Source organism: Beta vulgaris, chromosome 2 (assembly GCF_026745355.1).
Source record: "Beta vulgaris subsp. vulgaris cultivar EL10 chromosome 2, EL10.2, whole genome shotgun sequence".
NCBI classification, from domain to species: domain Eukaryota; kingdom Viridiplantae; phylum Streptophyta; class Magnoliopsida; order Caryophyllales; family Amaranthaceae; genus Beta; species Beta vulgaris.
In genome coordinates this window covers 7,204,938-7,224,821 of record NC_079203.1, presented here as the reverse complement: position 1 = coordinate 7,224,821, position 19,884 = coordinate 7,204,938, and the positions used below count along the sequence as shown (strand labels likewise).

The following is a 19,884-nucleotide window of genomic DNA, read 5'->3' as shown; positions in this document are numbered from 1 at the left end:
AAAAAAAAGAACCTAAATCTATTAAGAGATACTACCTCTAGTTCTGAAAGATACTTCTTCTTTGTTATTTTTTACTATTCGCAAGTTTCAGACTGTTGTTTGTGACTTATACGTAAGAAACAATATAGTCATGTAGGGTCTTGTTAGATTCGTCTCAATATGTATTTTATAAAAATTTATTTTTTATAATTTTTAGAAATACATAATTAGATATATTAATGTCCAAAATTTTGCATTGGCGTGCGTGAAAAGTAAAAGAGGAAGGATCTTTAGGAACCGAAGGGACTAGAAATAAAGAATTTATTGTCAAAAATGCCAATGTGCAAGTAATAATGTTCTTTCATCAAGGACCCTTGAGTGCAATGGTATGGCTTCATATCTCCCACATGGGAGACCAAAGTTCAAATCTTGGTGGAAACAAAATTTCAATGTTGTTAGGAGGGTTGGGGCTTGTTGAGCCTCTGAGTGAATGGCCTTGTGCCAGTGTAGTCCAGAGGAATTTCCTCTTACCACGAGTCCCCAAAAGAGGGCCCGAAAATAAGTAATAGTACACTTCCTAAAACGAAATATGTTGCAAGTAGACCTGGTTATTGGTCGGGACGGGTTGGTGCGGGTCAAGAATAGGTCGGATCGTGAAAATGGTCGGTTCGTACAGGGTCATAACGGGTTGTGTCAATGCGGGCGCTAGATGGAGAAGAAAAATAGTGAGCGGAGAGAGACAAAAGTGAGTATAATTGAATACAAATTCGTAAATCACTAGTAGAATAAATGCTATTTGCTGCGGTGATGTTGCTGCGGTTTTACCTATACGCAGCAATATAACACACACAAAAAAAAATTGAAATTGACAATATTGTTGCGGTTCCCGCCCAAAACCGCAACAATATTGTCTTGACACTTTTTAAAAATAATGTGGGCCCCTGAAAAGCTAATATTGTTGCGGTTTCCACGTAGGACCGCAGCAATATATCAAATAAATATTTTTTTAATATATTGCTGCGGTCCTACGTGAAAACCGCAGCAATATTAGACTCCCATATTATTTAATAATATTTAAAATGGCCCCTTTCTCGCTAAACCCTAAAGAAACCACTCAGGCGCCCACATCTCTCACTCTCCTCTCACGCCTCCCTCTCTCCTCACTCTCCTCTCTCTCTCTTCTCAAACTCACGCATCTCTCTCTCCTCTCTCCCTCTCTCTCTCTCCTCTCACGCATCTCTCTTTCTCCTCTCAGATTTAACCACCCACGACATCAGTTTCACGCCTCCCGTCGTTGTTCCTTGCCGGCGAAACCACATCTGCGTCGTTCCAGTTCGTTCGTCGTCTCAGTTCGTTCGTCGGTCCAGTCCTTCGTCGTTCATGCGGCGGTCCAGTCTTCGTCGTTCGTGTAGATCTAGAGGTCCAGTCCTTCGTCGTTCGTGCGGCGGTTCGTCGTTCCAGTTCGTCCTTCGTCGGCCGTTTCACTTCGTTCTACTCGCGGTCCAGTCCTTCGTCGTTCGTGCGGCGGTTCGTCGTTCCAGTTCGTCCTTCGTCGGCCGTTTCACTTCGTTTTGCTCGCGGTCCAGTCCTTCGTGGAATTTCTATTTTTTTTAAGAGATGTTGTTATTGTTGTAATTGTTGTTATTATAATAGTTTTGTAATTATTTGTATACGATTACTTTCAGATCTAGTGTTCAATGATATTACTATATTATAGTTGTATGTATTTTTTCTTATAGTTTTTTTGGAGTTACATTTCTATTCTTTTGCTGGGTGTTGTTTTTTTTATGATAATTGTTAAAATTTCTTTTTAGATCTGTTTTTTTTTTTACTATAATTTTAACTTTTTTACAATCTGCCTTAAATATATTCTAATAATATATTTCAATCTGTTTTTTTGTATTTTTTTATGTTTTTGAATTTTGTATAATAATTTTTTGTTATTAATTTCAAGCAGTAATGTTTTATTTTCTTATAGTTTTTTTGTCTTTCAAATTTAATGGCAAAATGCAAAAAAAAAAAAAAAAATTTTACCTACACCAGTATCTATTGCTGCGGTTTTGACTAGGAAACGCAGCAATAGATGTATTATAAATCTGATATTAAATTATTATATTGCTGCGGTTTCACCTAGAAACCGCAGCAATATGTTCAAATATTGTTGCGGTTTAAAACCGCAGCAATATATTAATTACCTATTGCTGCGCGTCCAAAACCGCCGCAATAGACCACTTTTTGACCGCAGCAAATGGCATTTATTCTACTAGTGAATGAATTTTTTTTACAATATCTATTTTATTTTCCCAAATTTTTGAGTTATTTTGTTGGCCCTATAATGATCCTGTCCAATAATTTGCCCTCTAAAATTGACCCTAACCTTTTACTCATTGGCAACGCTGTCCAATAAGGCAAGAACAGAGGAGATAAAATGATCAACAATGAAGAATGGCTAAAATAAAATGTGAAAGACAAAACAACTAACTCTAGTAACGCAAAATGATTTTCTTATAATACACCATGTGAAAAATCTTTCTTATGAACGCAAAAACATACTTTTACCTAGCACATACTAATCATCATGCATCATATTGCGATGAATTAGGGGTGATAATGAGCCGGACAAGCTCGCGAGCAGCTCGGGCTCTGCTCGGTCAAAGCTCGGCTCGAGACTTAAACGAGTCGAGCCAAGCTAGGCAAAGCTCGGCTTGTAAAGCTCGTGAACAGCTTGATTATTATTTTATACTAAAAAATTATATTAAAAAAATTATATTAAAAAAAAATTTATATAATAAAAAATTATTTATATATATTAAAAATTATTTTAAGTATTTCTTTTAACTAAGGTATATAATAGAAGAAACATAAAAAAAAAGGTAAAAACAATTAAAAAGGGTATTTTCATTAAGGTGTGATTATTTGATCATTCTCACGCTTGAAATAGAAAGAGGAGAGAGAAAGAGAAAGTAGGAATAATTACTAAAGAGAATTCACGCATGGACAATGGGGAGCAATGTTGCAAGATGGAAGCATGTGAGAAAGAACTTTGGCTTTCTAGAGGCCCACATCGGTGGAATAGGATGAGGGTGTGAGTTAAAGGCTTTATAAAAGAAATCTTTCACTCCAGAGCTCTCTACCATTGGCCTGCTACTACTTGCTTGGCCATGCAATAACAAGTGTTAGTTATTGGGCCTTCGAACTACTAAACGTTTCGGCCTAATGAACTATGACCTTAGACTTGCTTAGGGTTGAACCTTGAAGTTATATTCGAGCTCGAGGCAATTTGCAATTTTTGGACTCGAGCTTGAGTCGAGCTTAATATTTCGAGCTCGACGAGCTTTGAGCTTGAGCCGAGCCGAATTAAAATTGTTCTTGAGCCAAGTCGAGTCTAGTTAGGTTCGGTCTCGGTTTGGCTCGTTAACACCCCTAGTCGAGCCTAAACGATCTCACGAGTTGAGCTTAAATGAGCTCACGAGCTGAGCTCGAGCCGCAAATTCTAATCACGAGCTCGAGCTGAGCTTAGCTCCCCTAAGCTCGGCGAGATCACGAGTCGAGCCGAGCCCATGAAAAGTTAAACGAGCTCGAGCCGAGCCCAGTGCTATTCGGGCTCGGCTCACTCGATAAGCACCCCTAGCGATGATAGCAGACTTAGTATCTATATTACTCCAAATGAAATAAAGAACAAACCTTTAAATTCATAAAAATAAAAAATAAAAACTCCGCACGTTTTCCGTTTATAACATAAAGGTATAAAACCCCTGACACTATCCTCCCCTGCTATGTCTCTCTCTGTCCTCTCCTCCTTCCCCTGTCTCTCTGCCTTCTCAATCAGTAACTCTCCAAAATTTCAATGGAAGAGACGTGGAAAGTCGTTTCTTCAATTGCCCCACCAATTAACGTATTTTTTGGCGTTATCAACATGTATAAAGTACGAAAATTGTCGACAAGTTTTATAGTGAAGACTGTTGTTGTCTCCCTAATTTTCAATGCTTTTGTTGTGGGTGTTACGAGATTCATAATTTGGATACACAAAAAGATTTCGGACGATAATCAAAACGAGTGGAAAATAAATCAAGTTTGATAATATAACGGGGTAATACAATAGGAACTATGAGGAAATGCCGAGGGATAAAGAATTTGCGGTGACTTTTATGGATCATTTGCTAGGGGGTGGGGGGCGGGACTGGGTTGGAGGGGATGGTGGGTTAGGATTAAGGTGAGAGTTTAGGGGGTTAGGGTTTTGTGTTGGATTAGGAGTTAATAATGACAAAATTATAAATAACGTTAATGGTAAGTTAACTTCCGTCAGGAAAAGGACATTTGGTAAACGTTTTCGGAAACTCAGGACTATATGGTGAATATCTGAAACATTGAGGGTATATGATGAATTTCGTGATTTGTCGGGACATAATAGATGCTTGAGTCTACCTTCGTTTATTTGCTAATATATTGGCCGATCATAGTTCAGTAAAGATTTTAAGTGGGTTCGCGAAGGCTCTGATAGGGATGGAACACTCGATTATCAAAGATTTCTGGAACTCTAGTAGGAAAGGATGTGACTAAGTCCTTATTTGTCGGGGATATATGGTGAAATAACCGAAAAGTATATTGAATTAAAGGAGGGCAAGTACATAATTTGTCAGATTGTCCTAGCGTGAAGTCTTCAGGAAAAAGAGCTTGAATAACTGAAGGGATGATAGTTTTCTATCAGATATGTCATGTCATTTACAACCTCGTACTAAATGTTGTACTTTATATTAAGTCATATATATATATATATATATATATATATATATATATATATATATATATATATATATATATATATATTATATATATATATATAATAATATATATAGAGGGTTGGGTTCTAATGAGAACCCTGTTATGGTGAGAACCGTGAGAACCACTTAAAATGAGTAAAAACTTCCTAAAATGAGCAAAAAAAAACTAACAAATGAGCATAAACATAAAATTAGTAGAAAACATTAAGTTATCAAAAACGTAAAATGAACAAAAATATAAAAGAAGAAAAACGTAAAATGAGCATAAAAAAGTTCAATGAGAAAAAAGTAAAATGAGCAAAACGTAAAAGAGGAAAAACGTTGATAAATGAGCATAAAATTGTTAAATGAGCAAAACCATAAAATAAGATAAACAAAAAATGAGCAAAAATATTATGAAATGATCAAAATCTTCGTAAAATGAGAAAAAAAATGAGTGGTTCTCACGATTCTCACCATAAGGGTGGTTCTCATATGAACTTAAACTTATATATATATATAATTCTCATTTCTCATATAAGTATGCATTCTCATATGAACTCACTTCTATAATATATTAAATAATTATTATATATATATATATATATATATATATATATATATATATATAATATATATATATATATATATATATATATATATTATATATATATATATATATAATATATATATATATAATTATATATATATATATATATATATATATATATAAAGGAGAGACTTTTCGGGAGCATAGGGAGCTTCTCAAGATTTCGAGGTCATAGAGCGCGCCATGTAAGATTGCTATGTCATCATATTTTATTTTTACTTTTTACAAAAATAGAGTTGTACATAGATTTAAATACATATAAGAGTTTTAGATAAGCTAAAATTAGAGATTGGTTTCGAATTAAACAACCTAAATTATTATAAATGTAAATTGTGTATAACTTTTGCTACGTAATTCGGAATATTGTAATTATTGTTCTATTGAATAGTGCTCGAAATATGTTCCGAAATAAGATCCATTTATAATATATTTATACAACTTATGAAATAGAGAGTGGCACGTAGCATTGTCATGTCATTAATTTTTATTTTGAATATTTTAAAAAATAGAGTTTTACATATATTTAAATACATAAATGGAGTTTTGGATAACGAGAATTAGAGTTTCGTTTTGAATAAAAACCTAAATTATTATATTATGTAAATTGAATATAACTTTTGATACCTGATTCAAAATATTATAATGTTTACAATATAGTTTTACAACTCATGAAAATATATTGAACTAGATCAATGGTAAGATAATATTTAATCTTTCTCTAAGATAAATATAATAGTTAAACTATAATGTACTATATGTGACATTGTGACTATAACATACTATATGTGACATTGTGACTATAACATTATATCATAGGTCCAACTTACAAGATTAAACATGTTATATTTCACAACCTCAGCATTACGATTCCAGATCCTCTAGAGTTTAAATAAAATTCTACAAGGTAGAGTTGTATATAAATTAAACCATATATTTTATAATCAAGGGCTTATATTGGTGGAAGGGGGGATAAAAAGAGGTGGATTTTGATGAGAAAGAATATAGGCGGTTTAGGAAAGATAATATATGAACCATTAATTTTTTATTCAATGATTGATATTGCTCAAACTTTACATTCTAGAGTTCTTTTAGAAAAGAACTCTAGAGGATCCAAACACCAGTGTTTCTTAACTGAACCAAAACAATGTAGTATTGCAACAAATTTATCAAGGAAACTTTGTTGCTACAATAAAAATTAAGGAAAATGTATATCGATAATGTTATATATATATATATATATTATATATATATAATAATATATATAATATATATATATATATATATTATAAGGGAAGGGGGGAGCAATGGTGTCCTCTTTTGAACTGACTATTTTGCCCCATTTCCCTTTCTCAATTACAAAAGAAATCTCAATACCAAAATGGGGGTCAAACGAAGCCACCGGAAATTAATTTTCAACAATCACTCAGAAATCACTTATATGAGGAAGCTTTACAAATCACTCAGAACTGAGAAAATCACGTTGTAAAAATCACGCAAACCACTCAAATGATCAGGAAACTTTACAAAAACTAAAAATTAACTTACAAACTAAAACTAATATAGTAGGACGTCAATATATACAAAAACATTCACAAAATTTACTTACAAATCATTGTTCTTAATAGTTATTCACAATTACATACTCACAAAAATTACCTATAAACACAAATTTGAGAAAAACATAAGATTTTGACAGTGATATCACACATTCGTCCATTGGCGATTTACGAACTTTCAAATAGGTACATAATTCTTTTAATCTTCAAATTAAAGTTATTTCACATTAGTGACTGTTATGTAGTTGAAAAAATGGAGATAATAACAATTAGTTGAAAAGAGCTTTTATATAATTAGACTTAAATTTTATTCATTTTCATATAAAATCAGAAAACAAAATGTGTATGAAATTTGATTCATTTATCACACTGATGAAAAAGATCAAATTTAGTTTTTTTTTAAATTCCAATATAAAAGTTTTGCCCAAAACTTTTGCAGAATATCCATGTTCAGAAATAAATTTTGAAAAACAAAACAATATCAAACCTTTTTGCGAACAACTTTTGCAAAAATCCATTTCAGAAAAAAATATTTACTTTAATTTGCGAAAACCATTTCATGCGAAATCAGATTGTGTATGAAAATTTTGAAATTCCATTTCACCTATAATTGAAACTCAAAGTGTTCAAATTTAGATTAAAGGGCGGAAATATTAAAAATGACCATTTCATGCGTAATCAGATTGTGTATGAAAATTCCTTTCGAATATAATTGAAAATCAAAGTGTGAACATTAGGAGAAAAATTAAAATGATGAAAATTCTTAAATATCAATTTGTGAAATCAAAATTTAGAAGTTAGACAAGGAAAAAAAATTGAAATTGTATTATACTTTTCGGTTACAATTTTGGGGTCATAGAGAAATTACTGAAATCCATATCAAAAACTATTATAAATTACAAAAATGAATAAAACCAAAAAAAAGAACATGACGATATTTAGTAAAGAACATCATAGTAGTACTGATTATAAAAAAACATGCGCATATAAGACTTGAGAAACAAAAAATTATTCAAAATCACAAAAATGAATAACAACATAAAAAGAACATGGAAGAATCTTATTCACAAAATGGAGGTGAACTTAAATACTAACTTGCATTTTCAATTTGTTTAGTACTTAGTATTAGGCCTAAAAATATCATCGCACGCATCGCGTGCACAAAAGGCTAGTGTATATAGGGGTAAGATCACATGAGAATGCTCCTTATCTGAGAAATGAGAATGAACCTCAACCATACGATTGGATTAGAAACTTGTTCATTCTTTTTGAGCCCCAAAAAAAAATTCAATTTTTTTTTATAATATTCTTTTTTTTGGAGTTACATCACTTTTTCATTAGAGTTACATCACTTATTTATAAGAATTATAACGTGTAAAATACATTCTCATTTTTCATGTAAGTGTACATTCTCATATGAACTCACTTATATATATATATATATATATAATATATAATATATATATATATATATATATATATATTAGAGTTTCTTGATGATGAGAAAATTAAAGTATGATTTTAAAAACACAACCTTAGAATATTACATAGAGCCTACCTAAGCATGACATGTCATTCTTTTTACTTCTTTCGTTTCATAATATTCGCTACACTTCTCAATTCACGGGCTCCTAGGCAATTTTTGGAGAAGAGAGAGGTAAAGAATAAAAAGAATTGGGACCATGTGAGAGGAAAGAGATAAAGAGAGTTTATTTCCCAAAAAGGATGTGTAGCAAGTAATGTGAAACTTCCCACAATGAAAAGTGCAGCGAGTATTATGAAATGGAGGAAGTAATATTTAATTTTTTTTAAAAAATAGTGTTTGACATAGATATAAAGACATATAAGGTGTTTTAAATAAGTGAAGTTTACACTCTGATTTTACATAACAACCTAAATGATTCAACTATGTAAATTGAATATAACTTTTGCTACCTAATTTGCAATATTATAATTTTTTTACCACCGACGAGTGCTCAAAATATGTTTCGAAATAAGCTCCATATACAATATAATTTTACAACTTATGAAAATATATTTATTTAAATGAACAATAACGTAAATTCTTTATTGAAATACATATAAAAATAACTACAAAAATAGCGTATTATATGTGACAATAGCAATTATGTCTATCAAAATCATACTTTTAAAAATTAAGTTATATAAATATAAAAAAAATACATACATATAGTTTTGAACATATAACATACCATGATGGAATTACATGAATAATCAAATGAAAGTTTGTCAACGACATTGTAGATGTATTATGCAATTGACTAATTATTTTATTCCTAGAATATTTGTTATATACATAATCTATATGTCATATCTTTTTCTTTCAATGAACTTAATTCTATTAAAACTAATTGGGAAATCAAGGTTCGAGTTTCTAAATTATTTGAAATCGCAGATCATAAAAATTGAGAAAGTTTGATAAGTCTTTATATGGTTATGATTGATGAAGATATTTTTTCTCTTATATAGTATTTTCGATTATTAATAGAGGTTAGTTTTATATTTAATTTATTTTATTCATGATATCATCGTTATGATCTTCTTTTTGGCCGTTTCATCTTCTATTCAATATGCCTCAGTATTTATGTGCTATATTAAAAGGTAAAGTTGTGGCTGTAACTCATATTTTTTCTCTATTCTTTCTGTCCTTCTTCTATTAAGTTATTACCCTCTACTTTCTTAAAGTACCATTCGAGCATTTTCTATGTTAAAACTGTGTTAGCTTTTGTTAGTCATACCAATTATTGGGATACTTTTTAATAATAGACTTAGCTACAATATTTAGTTGAACATTAAAAAATATAGGAAAATTTTCATAAAACTACCTTTTAAAAATTTCTTTCAAAAAACTACCTTACATAAAAAATTTCTTTCAATATACTACCATTTTACCTTTAATAGGGTTTAATAATCACTAATAATTGAGTCACCATAAATTGCTTTTCTTTCTTCTCCTTTTGTTTCTGTTCTCTTTTCTCGCTACCCAACCGACAACAACACCTACGTCGATTTTTATTTTATTGATTAGTATTAAATATAAACGTAAATGGTAGTATGTTGAAATGAATTTATTATTTAAGGTAGTTTTTTGAAAGAAAATTTTATTCGGACTATCATATGAGCTTAGGATGTTATTCAAACTATCATAATTTCCTTGAAGTATGTGATTACCTCACCTAATCCTTCTAAGACTCCTATTTATGACTAACTAGTTATTAGATCCGACTATGCACAGGTAAGAAAAATTTTCATTTATTGATATTATACTTTAAAATGATAACACATATCACTTGGTCTAGTGGTTAAAACTTTAGTATATAAACTTGAAGTCACGGATCGAATCCTACGCTATGCAATTTCTAATTTATTTTTTTTACATGGAGTAAAATGAACTTAGGGAATGCGTCAAGTGGCACCATTCCTTGTTTAGGAACGTCTTTTAACATATTAGTATAGATGCAAAAGGCGCCGGTACAAGAGCATTAACAGCAGTGCACCATTTTTCTGTTTGATTAAAAGTGAGGTGGCAGGGTATCAAGAGTGAGTTGTGCTGAGAAGAGAATAAAAAGAGAAGGGACTAGGGAGAGCAAATTCAGAAAGTGTGATTCCATATTTGTATTGGGATGATCTAAGCCAGTAGATTGCTCAGAAAGTTCTACAAACACCTTTTGTCTTGATGAATAATATCTCCATCTATTTTTCTTCTTCATTCTACAATTCTAGGTGAAGTTCCTTAAAATTCTTGTTAGTTACCCTAATTCATTACAAGTACAAGCGCACCAACAAATGTTGTTTAATAGTGTTACCAAATCAGCAGCACATACGGGGAAAAGAAAAAACAGTCAAGTAAAGACACAAGTTATTTTCTTTTAGTGTGTGTATCAGTGCATGAGTGAGTGCTGACGGTGGAAGAGAGGAGTTACAGCCTACATGAGAGGGATAGTTTTCCACTAGTATGTAGTATATATGAACAGACTAACCAGACAAAGGCTACTCTTTCAACAATCGTGTCTAAGATATGGACATTAGATCATGTCGGCCACTATGAATCCATATACGGCCATGACGAGCCATTTTGCACTGTTGTTCCAGCAAAGGACATTCTTCTATCACCACACTGTCCATCCGCAGAGGTATGCTGTTGCCAACAAAGTATTCAAGCTTTGGGCAGAGCTGGACACTAAGTCTAGTCAGATTGGGAAGGCTGCAAAAGGATATTGACTTCAAATTCCGGAAACCTCCGATCCCCAAGGTACACAACGAAGAGGGAAGACAAAATTCCTGAGTTGGAAAGGACTCTATTGAATCTGAACAGCAGCCTACATGAGCAACTTTGAGGCGCTCAAGACAAGAAAGGAGGTTTAAACCCCACTCTCGAATGGGCTGTGCTATGTTGACTTTAGAAATGTCAAGACGTATCAAGTTCCTAGGTAAACCTCCTCCAGGAAAGTGCACCCGAGTGGGGAGAAACTCCATATTTTCACAACATGAAAAAATAAGCTTTTTAATGCGAGGAAGGAGCAGATCTTCGGGAAATGAGACAAGACCGGGACACTTACTTATTCTTAGTCTAGTGAGAAAAGTAAGTTCACATGGACCCTCTCCCCCTGGAACCAGTCCAAGTCGTTTCTCTGAAACCTCAATAGTTGTAATACTTTCTTGCTCTTGTAACAGTCCCAGAGTAGAACAGGACCCCTTAGCTTGAAGACTCCTGCTAAACAAAGATGTCAGAGATTGACAGTTGTCAATGTCCAAATCCTCCAGAAGAACTGCAAAATCAGCGTGAGGTGATTCCTTCAGTTCCACAGACTGTAGTAACTGGCAATGAGAGATCTTTAGCCGCCGAAGCGTCAAGGGTAGCTGATCAACAATGATAAGAGATGGACAATTTTCAATATCGAGTTCTTCAAGATAAGGGCAGCACCCAGTCAACCTGGTTATTGACTCCAGATTATCAAAATTCCAAATGCTAAGTTGTCTCACTGTGGAGGGCAAATTGCTTTCCAGGAAAGGGATTTGTTCTTGACAACTTTCCAATTCGACACAAGTCAGGTTGTCCAAGTGTCCATAACCATCAGGCCACAAAGTACGAAGTTTTGGACACTTGCAGATTCGCAGCATCTTTCCTGCTTCTGGGTAATATGACTCCCCTTTAACCACAAGTCTTGGAAGTCCTTGAACCCAAAGTCCCTCAAAGGCAGTAAACTCTGTAATACAGTTTATGCTTATACTTTTTGAACAGGTAATAACCCCTGTTGTGCTAGATAATCCTCTACATCTCTCCATTATCAATTCCTGGAGCAAGGGGAGGCTTGGAAGTGAGACGCTCAGCTGAAAGCAATTTTTGATCTCTAGAACTTGCAGCAAAGGGAGATGGGAAGGAAAATACCCCTGAAGTAATGGGCAATCAATAATTGAAATCTCTTCAAGGCAGGGAAATGCTCTGCTGTCAACTGATGGGGGCAACCACATTTCCCAAGAATTCATAGCCTTGAAACTTAAAATCTTCAATGCAGGAAAACAATCAGAATTATGATGACCCAGACCATAAAACTCAGGACCTACTACCTTTAAACCATGCATGTTTTCTATACAAAGCTTCTCAAGTGAGGGTAGTTGCCCTACTGGTGGTAGCCATTCGCATCTGTCACAAAATGACAGTGTCAAAACAACTAACTTAGTAAAAGATGAATCTCCCAACCAATCAGGCAATGTCAAGCCCTGGTATTCGTACAAGTGGCACTCTATAATGGATTTGTGAGGCTGCAGCTGGTCTAGAACATCTCTTTGTTTGTTATCAACAACTTCATAAGTGGAGGTTCTCCAAATTATAATCAACTTATCAAGACCTGATTTTTCGTGCAAGCAAGCTTCTCGAGCATCCTCGTCACTCACCACATTTTCTAGGCCGGAGATGGTCAGACAGCCGCGGAGATGTATCAAGTTCTTCAGCTCTCGTATCATGTGTCCGCTGTTAGCTCCCAAGACAAACCGATTCAACGTTTGCAAATTTGTTAATTTCCCGATCCCCATAGGCATCTCTTGCAAAGCAGTGCCATCAATGTTCAAGTGGCGAAGTTCAGCCATGAATGACAAGTCCTTGACCACTTTCCTCAGAAACGTGCAATCTTTCAAAAGCAAAGTTTGGAGATTGCAAAGTTCGCTAGTTGATTCAGGTAACTCTAGTACTTTAGTGTACGAGATGTCAAGATGTCGTAAGTGTCTTAGACCACCAATAGAATCTGGCAGCACATCAATTTTCATGTGAGCGAGGGACAGCAGGCGTAAGTACTTAATTCTCGAAAACAAATCTAACACTTGAACTGTAGGACACCGAAAAGTATGATAATTATGAAAAAAAGAAAATGTTCGCAACTGGCTGACCTCCTCAATAGCCATGGGTAGTCTACCCAATGCTTCATCAGCAACTTCTGAGGTAAAAGAAAAATGACGAGTTCTGTTACAAACTCTCTGGATGTCATTTGTACAGCAGATGTCCCCTGCAGCCCACTGAGCCAAATCATGAATAAGATCATGCATAATGAAGAAACCTCTAGATGGGCAAGGTTCAAATAATGATCTCGATATTAGATCAAGGAAATAGATATCGCCTATATCTTCCATTTTTTCCTCTTTGTCTTCTCGTAGCAACCCCTCAGCCATCCACATCAACACGATCTCCTTCTTCAGAAATCTATGCCCTTTGGGAATTATGGAACAATAAGAAAATATGCGCCTTAGAGGAGGTGGGAGATGATAGTAACTCAGTCTAAGGGCAGGTAAGACTCCACCCTCCTCACTCCAAACATTGCTTTTTAAAATTCTCTCTCTCTGGCTCTTCTCCATTGTGCTTCTCAGGAGGCCTCCAAGAGCTTTTGCAGCCAAAGGCAATCCTTTACATTTCCTTAGTATGTCATCTCGCATCTCAGAAACATCAACATCTTCACTAGCGTGGTGCTGAAATAGACACCAACAATCAACATCTGACAAACCCTCTAAATAGATGATATTGCTTTTACTTGGATTTTTAATCATCATCCTTGCAATCTTCTCGACTCTTGTAGTTGATATGACTCTGCTCCCTTTCGCCCCTTCTCGGAAAGGAGTCTGCAGTTGAGTCCAAAGATCATATTTGTCACACCAAATATCATCAAGAACAATCAAGAACCTTTCACCTTTAAGCACTTGCTTCAATTTTCTCTGTGCTTGATCAAGGCTGTTAAAATTAACAGTTTCCTGAGTGGCAGAGTTGATAAGCGTTGTTGTTATCCTTTTCACATCAAACACATCTGATACACAAACCCACAGTTTTAAATCAAAATGACTCTCCACCTGCTCATCATTGTATACACACTGAGCAACAGTTGTCTTCCCAATGCCTCCCTTTCCAACAACAGAAATTACAGCATAATTCTCATAATTCGAATCATCTTTCATTAGTTGATGAATTATCTCATTTTTTTCATTATCCCTCCCATAAACATATGGTTCACAAACTAAAGACGTCGTCTCTCGCCAGCTACAATGAATTTCTGTTAATTGCATCTGCTGTTGCATCACACAGATTGACAAACCCAAATGGCCTGCCTGAGTCTGAATATCTAGCAAGCGATTGCTAATGTCTTCAATCCTGGATGATAAGTTTGTGACAGAGTTAAACAAGGCGGAGAAACTCTCTGCAGCTCTAGAACCGCTACACAAAATGCCTTGTACCTGATCAAAGAAAGTTAACAAAATAGTAAGTTAGATCTCTTAGCTTGCATATACTTCCTCCGTTCTAATATAAGTGAAACACTTCTCTCTTTTATGTGAGATCTTTTTGAGAGAAGTGTTTCGCTTATAACAGAATGGAGGAAGTATCACTTGACACTGGTTACAAAAAATGAAATAGATAAGCAAAATGGAGAGGGAGGCTGAGAAACGGAAAAAATTCACAGGAACCCAATCCACCACGGCAAGCGATATGATTTTGATCAAAACATGATGGGATTCTAAGTAACACCACAGACCTCACTTTTGACTCAGTTTCACAGTTTTTCTTGCAGTTGCTAAATTAAGTTGTATCCCTGAAATTCTACTCTAACTAACTATCTTCCTAAATAACTAATGGTCTGTTCAACTTATTTTCGAAGAAAAGTTCAGAAAATTGATAAGAGTTTAGAAAAGTTGAGTTCAAAGATAAGAGAAGTTCAAAAGAAAAACAAAAATTCACAAAAAAACAAAATAAGTTCAGGAAAAATAAGTTGAATAGAACAGACCCCAACTATCTTCCCCTTACAAGTTAGTCTTAATAACCTAATTATGCAATACCCAGACTAGCCCTTCCCCATTAGGCTGGTTCATCACACACGAGTGCAATCTGTCACCAGATGCCTCTAGTAAGCACCAGATGCATCCCTTGCACAAAAAGGCTAGACATCATGTAAGCATGTCGAGGCTATAAAAAAAGTAGGCATATACCGGTCCAGGGAAAAAAGTCAGACATCATGCAAGTCTATTGTATGGTCCTTACGGCCAGTTTGGTAGTCGTTAATAAATTGCGGTAATAGGAATGAATTTTAAGTGTAATTTTATTAGGGAAGCACCCTTAAAATCTCCATGGGGAGGCATTTTTTCTCCATGGGCAAGCAATATCACCCCTAAACTTGTGTTTTTGTCTCCAAGGGGAAGCAATTTTCATTACCACTCATTACCACCTTCAATAAATTTTGGTGACAACATCCTTGTATTTTCTGGTGTTGACAATCATTATATACTTTTGGCAAAAAAAAAAAAAAAAAGAGGAGTGACAAGGGTAAGCAAGAAAAAAATGAGCAATATATTGTATTTAGTTGGCCAAATCCTTGTTTTTCTAGCCATTACTTTTCAGGGCTGTCAAATTTCATTATGATATTCTGTAATACGTTTATGAGAGATCATTGCTGTTTTCTTGAGAGCAACTGTGTTATGTCATCAGCACCAAAATAATATTAGGTCCTGTAGCTGACTATAAAGGACAATCAAACTATGGCATCACCGGTCAATATGTTGCCAGCAACCCTCCCTTGCACATGCAATTATCGAGGTGATTCTGTATTGGTGATGGATCTATATTTGTAGGTCTGCATTCTATTGATTTAGTGTGAAAGTTTGATGATTTTGTTGCTTCTTTTTTGTTACCTGAGGCATACATTTTTATACTTTTTTAGCTGAGTTTCAGTAGTGGGTTGGTGATAGCAATTGTGCAGGGGTTTTCTTGTAGCAACTAGCTGTTAAATAAGTGGAAACTGACAATGATAGTGTGAAAAGGCAACTGTCTATGTTGGATCTTCAGCGGCTTTGCCTCCAGAATGAGAGAAACCCCTAATCAAAGGGAGAAATGAGAGGAGTGGGTAACCAGCATGGGAATGAGGTAAACAAGGTGTAGGGAAGAAATCACGTATGAGTTCTAAGTCTAGCAAACACACACGAGAATTGGCATAAAAGCTGGAAACAAAGCAACTGGCAAATGTAATATCGAAAGGCATCATTTTCCACTAGAAATTGCAGAAAAATAGAGCAGCCCTATTGGCAGCCACGGAACCAATGGTGATGGCCACAACAGTGAAGAGCCGGAGATATAATAACTGATAAACATAGCCACTATGACAGGAGTTGGGATAGGGAATCTGAATTGTTCAATTACAACCCTTATAGATCTACCTGATCAACAGCATTCAATTGTGTAGGCATGTGAGCCAAAGAAATAACTTCCGCCCTTATAGATCCACATGATGAAACAGCATTGAATTTTACGCAAATGAAGAAACTTTTCACACAATAGATAGATGTATAGAGATACAAACCATGTTGGTTGCTGAGCCAAGATACCCATGGTCATGTTCCTTGGGTTCATGGACCCGTTCCTTAGCCTTGAACTGATAAAGTTGAGCTTCCGTGGCAAATTCGTCCAACATATCCTCCAAGTCGTAAGCCAAATCTTGGACATCCTGCAGCCATAACTTGACAGCACTGCTATCAAATTGCTTCTGCTCAGCATCACTCAACAATGCATCAATCATCCTTAACTTTCGTTCCCATTGTTTGATGCTTTTGAGTGGTATCTTTGCCCCTACCAGCTTTAGAAATAAAGTTACCCCAGGTGATAACAGTTTTTCAAACACTACTTGAAGAAACGCCGACAGAAATGCCTCTCCTATCGCCATTTCGTTCTCCTCCTGTCTATTAGCTCAGTTGAATCAGCAAAGATTGAAACTTGAGAAATTTAAAATTCTGTAGATAAATAGCAGTGGTTCATTTCATGATACTTTTTAGCCTATATATAAGGCTAGATTATACTCCAAAGTCCAAGTATCATGTGGCTAGTATTCAATGTCAACTTCTAGAAACTTACTTACGACCTTCACCAAGAACTGGACACACTACCATAGTCAATACTCAATAATACAATATTACTAGTGGCGTTTTTACAATAATTGAACCTGGATTCTTTTAAATTATTCGGCAAATTCTACATGGTGACCTTAAGTTTTGGAATTTTCTACGCGGTGGAAACAAAAAAATTAATTCGGATTCTCTCACATGACCCTCTATTATTGTTCTACAAACAAAAGTGACATTAATGGGTATAGTATATTGTTTTACAAACAAGAGTGTCACTTAAGATAATCCTAATCTTTTGTTTCCACTGCGTAAAAAGTCCAAAACTCGAAAATTATTTTCACTAAAATTAAATATATGTAAGTATTAAACAAGATTTTAGTAACATTTATATTCACCAGAAAACAAAAGAAACCTAATAACTCACACATGATAAGAACTTATGCCAGCAATATGCTACAAGCGAAGTTAATTAAGAGAAAACTCGGCAAAAATATAACAAAAACCCGGAAATTCTCAAACAGATGTTCATTCAAATGCAAATTAGGTTTTAAATCAATCATCAATTTCATCATTATACCCTAATCTCAGAGGCTCAGCATCTCACCTGTAGAATGAAACGACGATGGAAGCGAAAATCTCGCAAAGAATAAAATTTCTGAAGAACAAAAAAAGCGGCATTAGTGACAAAGACTTCAATAATGACGATGTATACAGTAGAGGATATGCCAGATTTGAGACGAGAAATTGGTGACCAAGCTGCGGCCATTGTTGACTTTCTCGGAGAGAATCCGAATTAATGTGTGTTTGCATATATTATAATTCAATCAAATGCATAAATGATTCTTTTTGTTGACGTTCTAATTATAGATTTTTTATTTTGTAGTGAATCTTTAATGTGACTTGTGAATATTTGAATAAAACTAAGAAAAAAGTATTAGTTTCAGTTTGTTCATTATATATGCCTTCATATTTTCATTTTAGTTGAAATGTTTATGTGTTTTTTTTTTTGGGGTATTTGAATATAGACATAGACTATCCTACGTCATTATTGACTTATAGGTATTTGAATTTACATTTGGACCCATATAGGCATATACCTTATCATAGTAGGTTTAATATATATATTATCCGTTTCTAAATAAGTGCAACATAGGGAAGTGACACATAGATCAAGGCATCTAGAGAGAAAGTTGCGGACCACACTTAAAAGAGATATTAGGCACCTTAATAAAACACTAAACTAATTAACCAACAACTTTCTGTCTCACCACCTTCCACCTGCCACCTGCCACCTGTCACCCACCACTACGCCACCACCGACGACCACCACCACTATCAGAAAACCTCTCCCCCAAACCTGCCCACCAAAAAACCACCCTTCCCCAAACCCGCCCACCGAAAAACCCCATTTCCCCTCCCCAATATCGAAACCAACACCCTCCCTTGGAAACCACATCCTAAACCAACCCTCATCCCCTTCTAAACCACCCCGGAACCACATTTTCAACTGAACGCATCAACCACCACCATCAGCAGCATCTTCTGTCTCTCCCCATCACCACCATTGCAACAACACACCGACCACCATCAATTACCCAGAAAACAGAATTCTTCTTAGATCTTGAATACAGAAAAATCAAATAATTTTCCTCTAATTTCACACACGAATCAGTCAATAAACCCTTAAAATCCCCCAAAGTAAGCAACCCAGATGCCAATTCGAACCCCAAGAACCCGTCAAATGAGCAGTGTAATCCCCCACAATTTTAAAGAATTTTTATAAAAATATTCAAGTATTTATATAGTTATATTTAAAGTCAAAGGAGTTTGGAAAATGATTTGACTTTTAAAGAGGGTTGACTATTTAAAAAGTCAAATGAAACTATTTTTCATAGCTTGATAAAATTAGAAATATTTTAATTAAGCATGTTTTAATAAAAGTTTTAAATATTAAAAGTATGTTAAAAAGGAAGTTTAATGGAATCGAAAGCCCAAAAAGGGATAAAAAGGGAAAGAGTCATTTGATGACTAAAGTCTAAATAACCCATCTTATTAGTCATCAAGTTTCATTAATTATAATCTATTTTCCTAAGCCCATAAAGAAAAGCCTTTATATAAATATCCTAAAAATCCAAATTATTTCACCCTATACATTATTTTCTCTCAATTCTCACGTCACTCCTCTCTCCCTCTACTCGACTTTTTCTCTCTCCTCTTCGTGCGCCATTGTTGCTCGTTCTCTCTCAAAAGTTCGTTTCTTCTTCTTCAAGTAACGTTTCTTGTTGAACAAGAAACGTCACAAATCCCTCTCAAGAACCGAAACACCACCACCGACCAGTCCCGTGTTGCTACTGTGCTGTCCGGCGCCTCCTTCTCTCATTGTTGGTGGTTGTTTTCTTTCTTCCTTCCTAAGATTCCATTAAAAGACTAGTTTTTATGTTATTTTATTATTATTTATCATGTTTACGAATTAAATTACTGTTTTATTTATGTAAATAATTTCGGCTGTCATGATTATTATTATAATAAATTTCAGATTTATTATGTTGAGTTTATTTTTAGTTTTAATCATAGAAATAAGAGTTTTTAGGGTTTT

The 19,884-nt window shown here is 34.6% G+C and overlaps 1 protein-coding gene across 1 annotated transcript; it reads right to left on the bottom strand.

Moving 5' to 3' along the window:
- Positions 1-10,703: 10,703 nt before the first annotated feature.
- On the bottom strand, positions 10,704-18,195 carry LOC104887509 (putative disease resistance protein At3g14460). Its single transcript, XM_019248016.3, has 3 exons — positions 17,893-18,195; positions 16,751-17,126; positions 10,704-14,639 (listed from the first exon to the last, which is right to left on the bottom strand). The coding sequence occupies exons 1-3, from the start codon at positions 18,096-18,098 to the stop codon at positions 10,938-10,940; spliced, it is 4,284 nt and encodes a 1,427-aa protein (XP_019103561.1). The 5' UTR covers positions 18,099-18,195; the 3' UTR covers positions 10,704-10,937.
- Between the last annotated feature and the right edge of the window lie 1,689 nt (positions 18,196-19,884).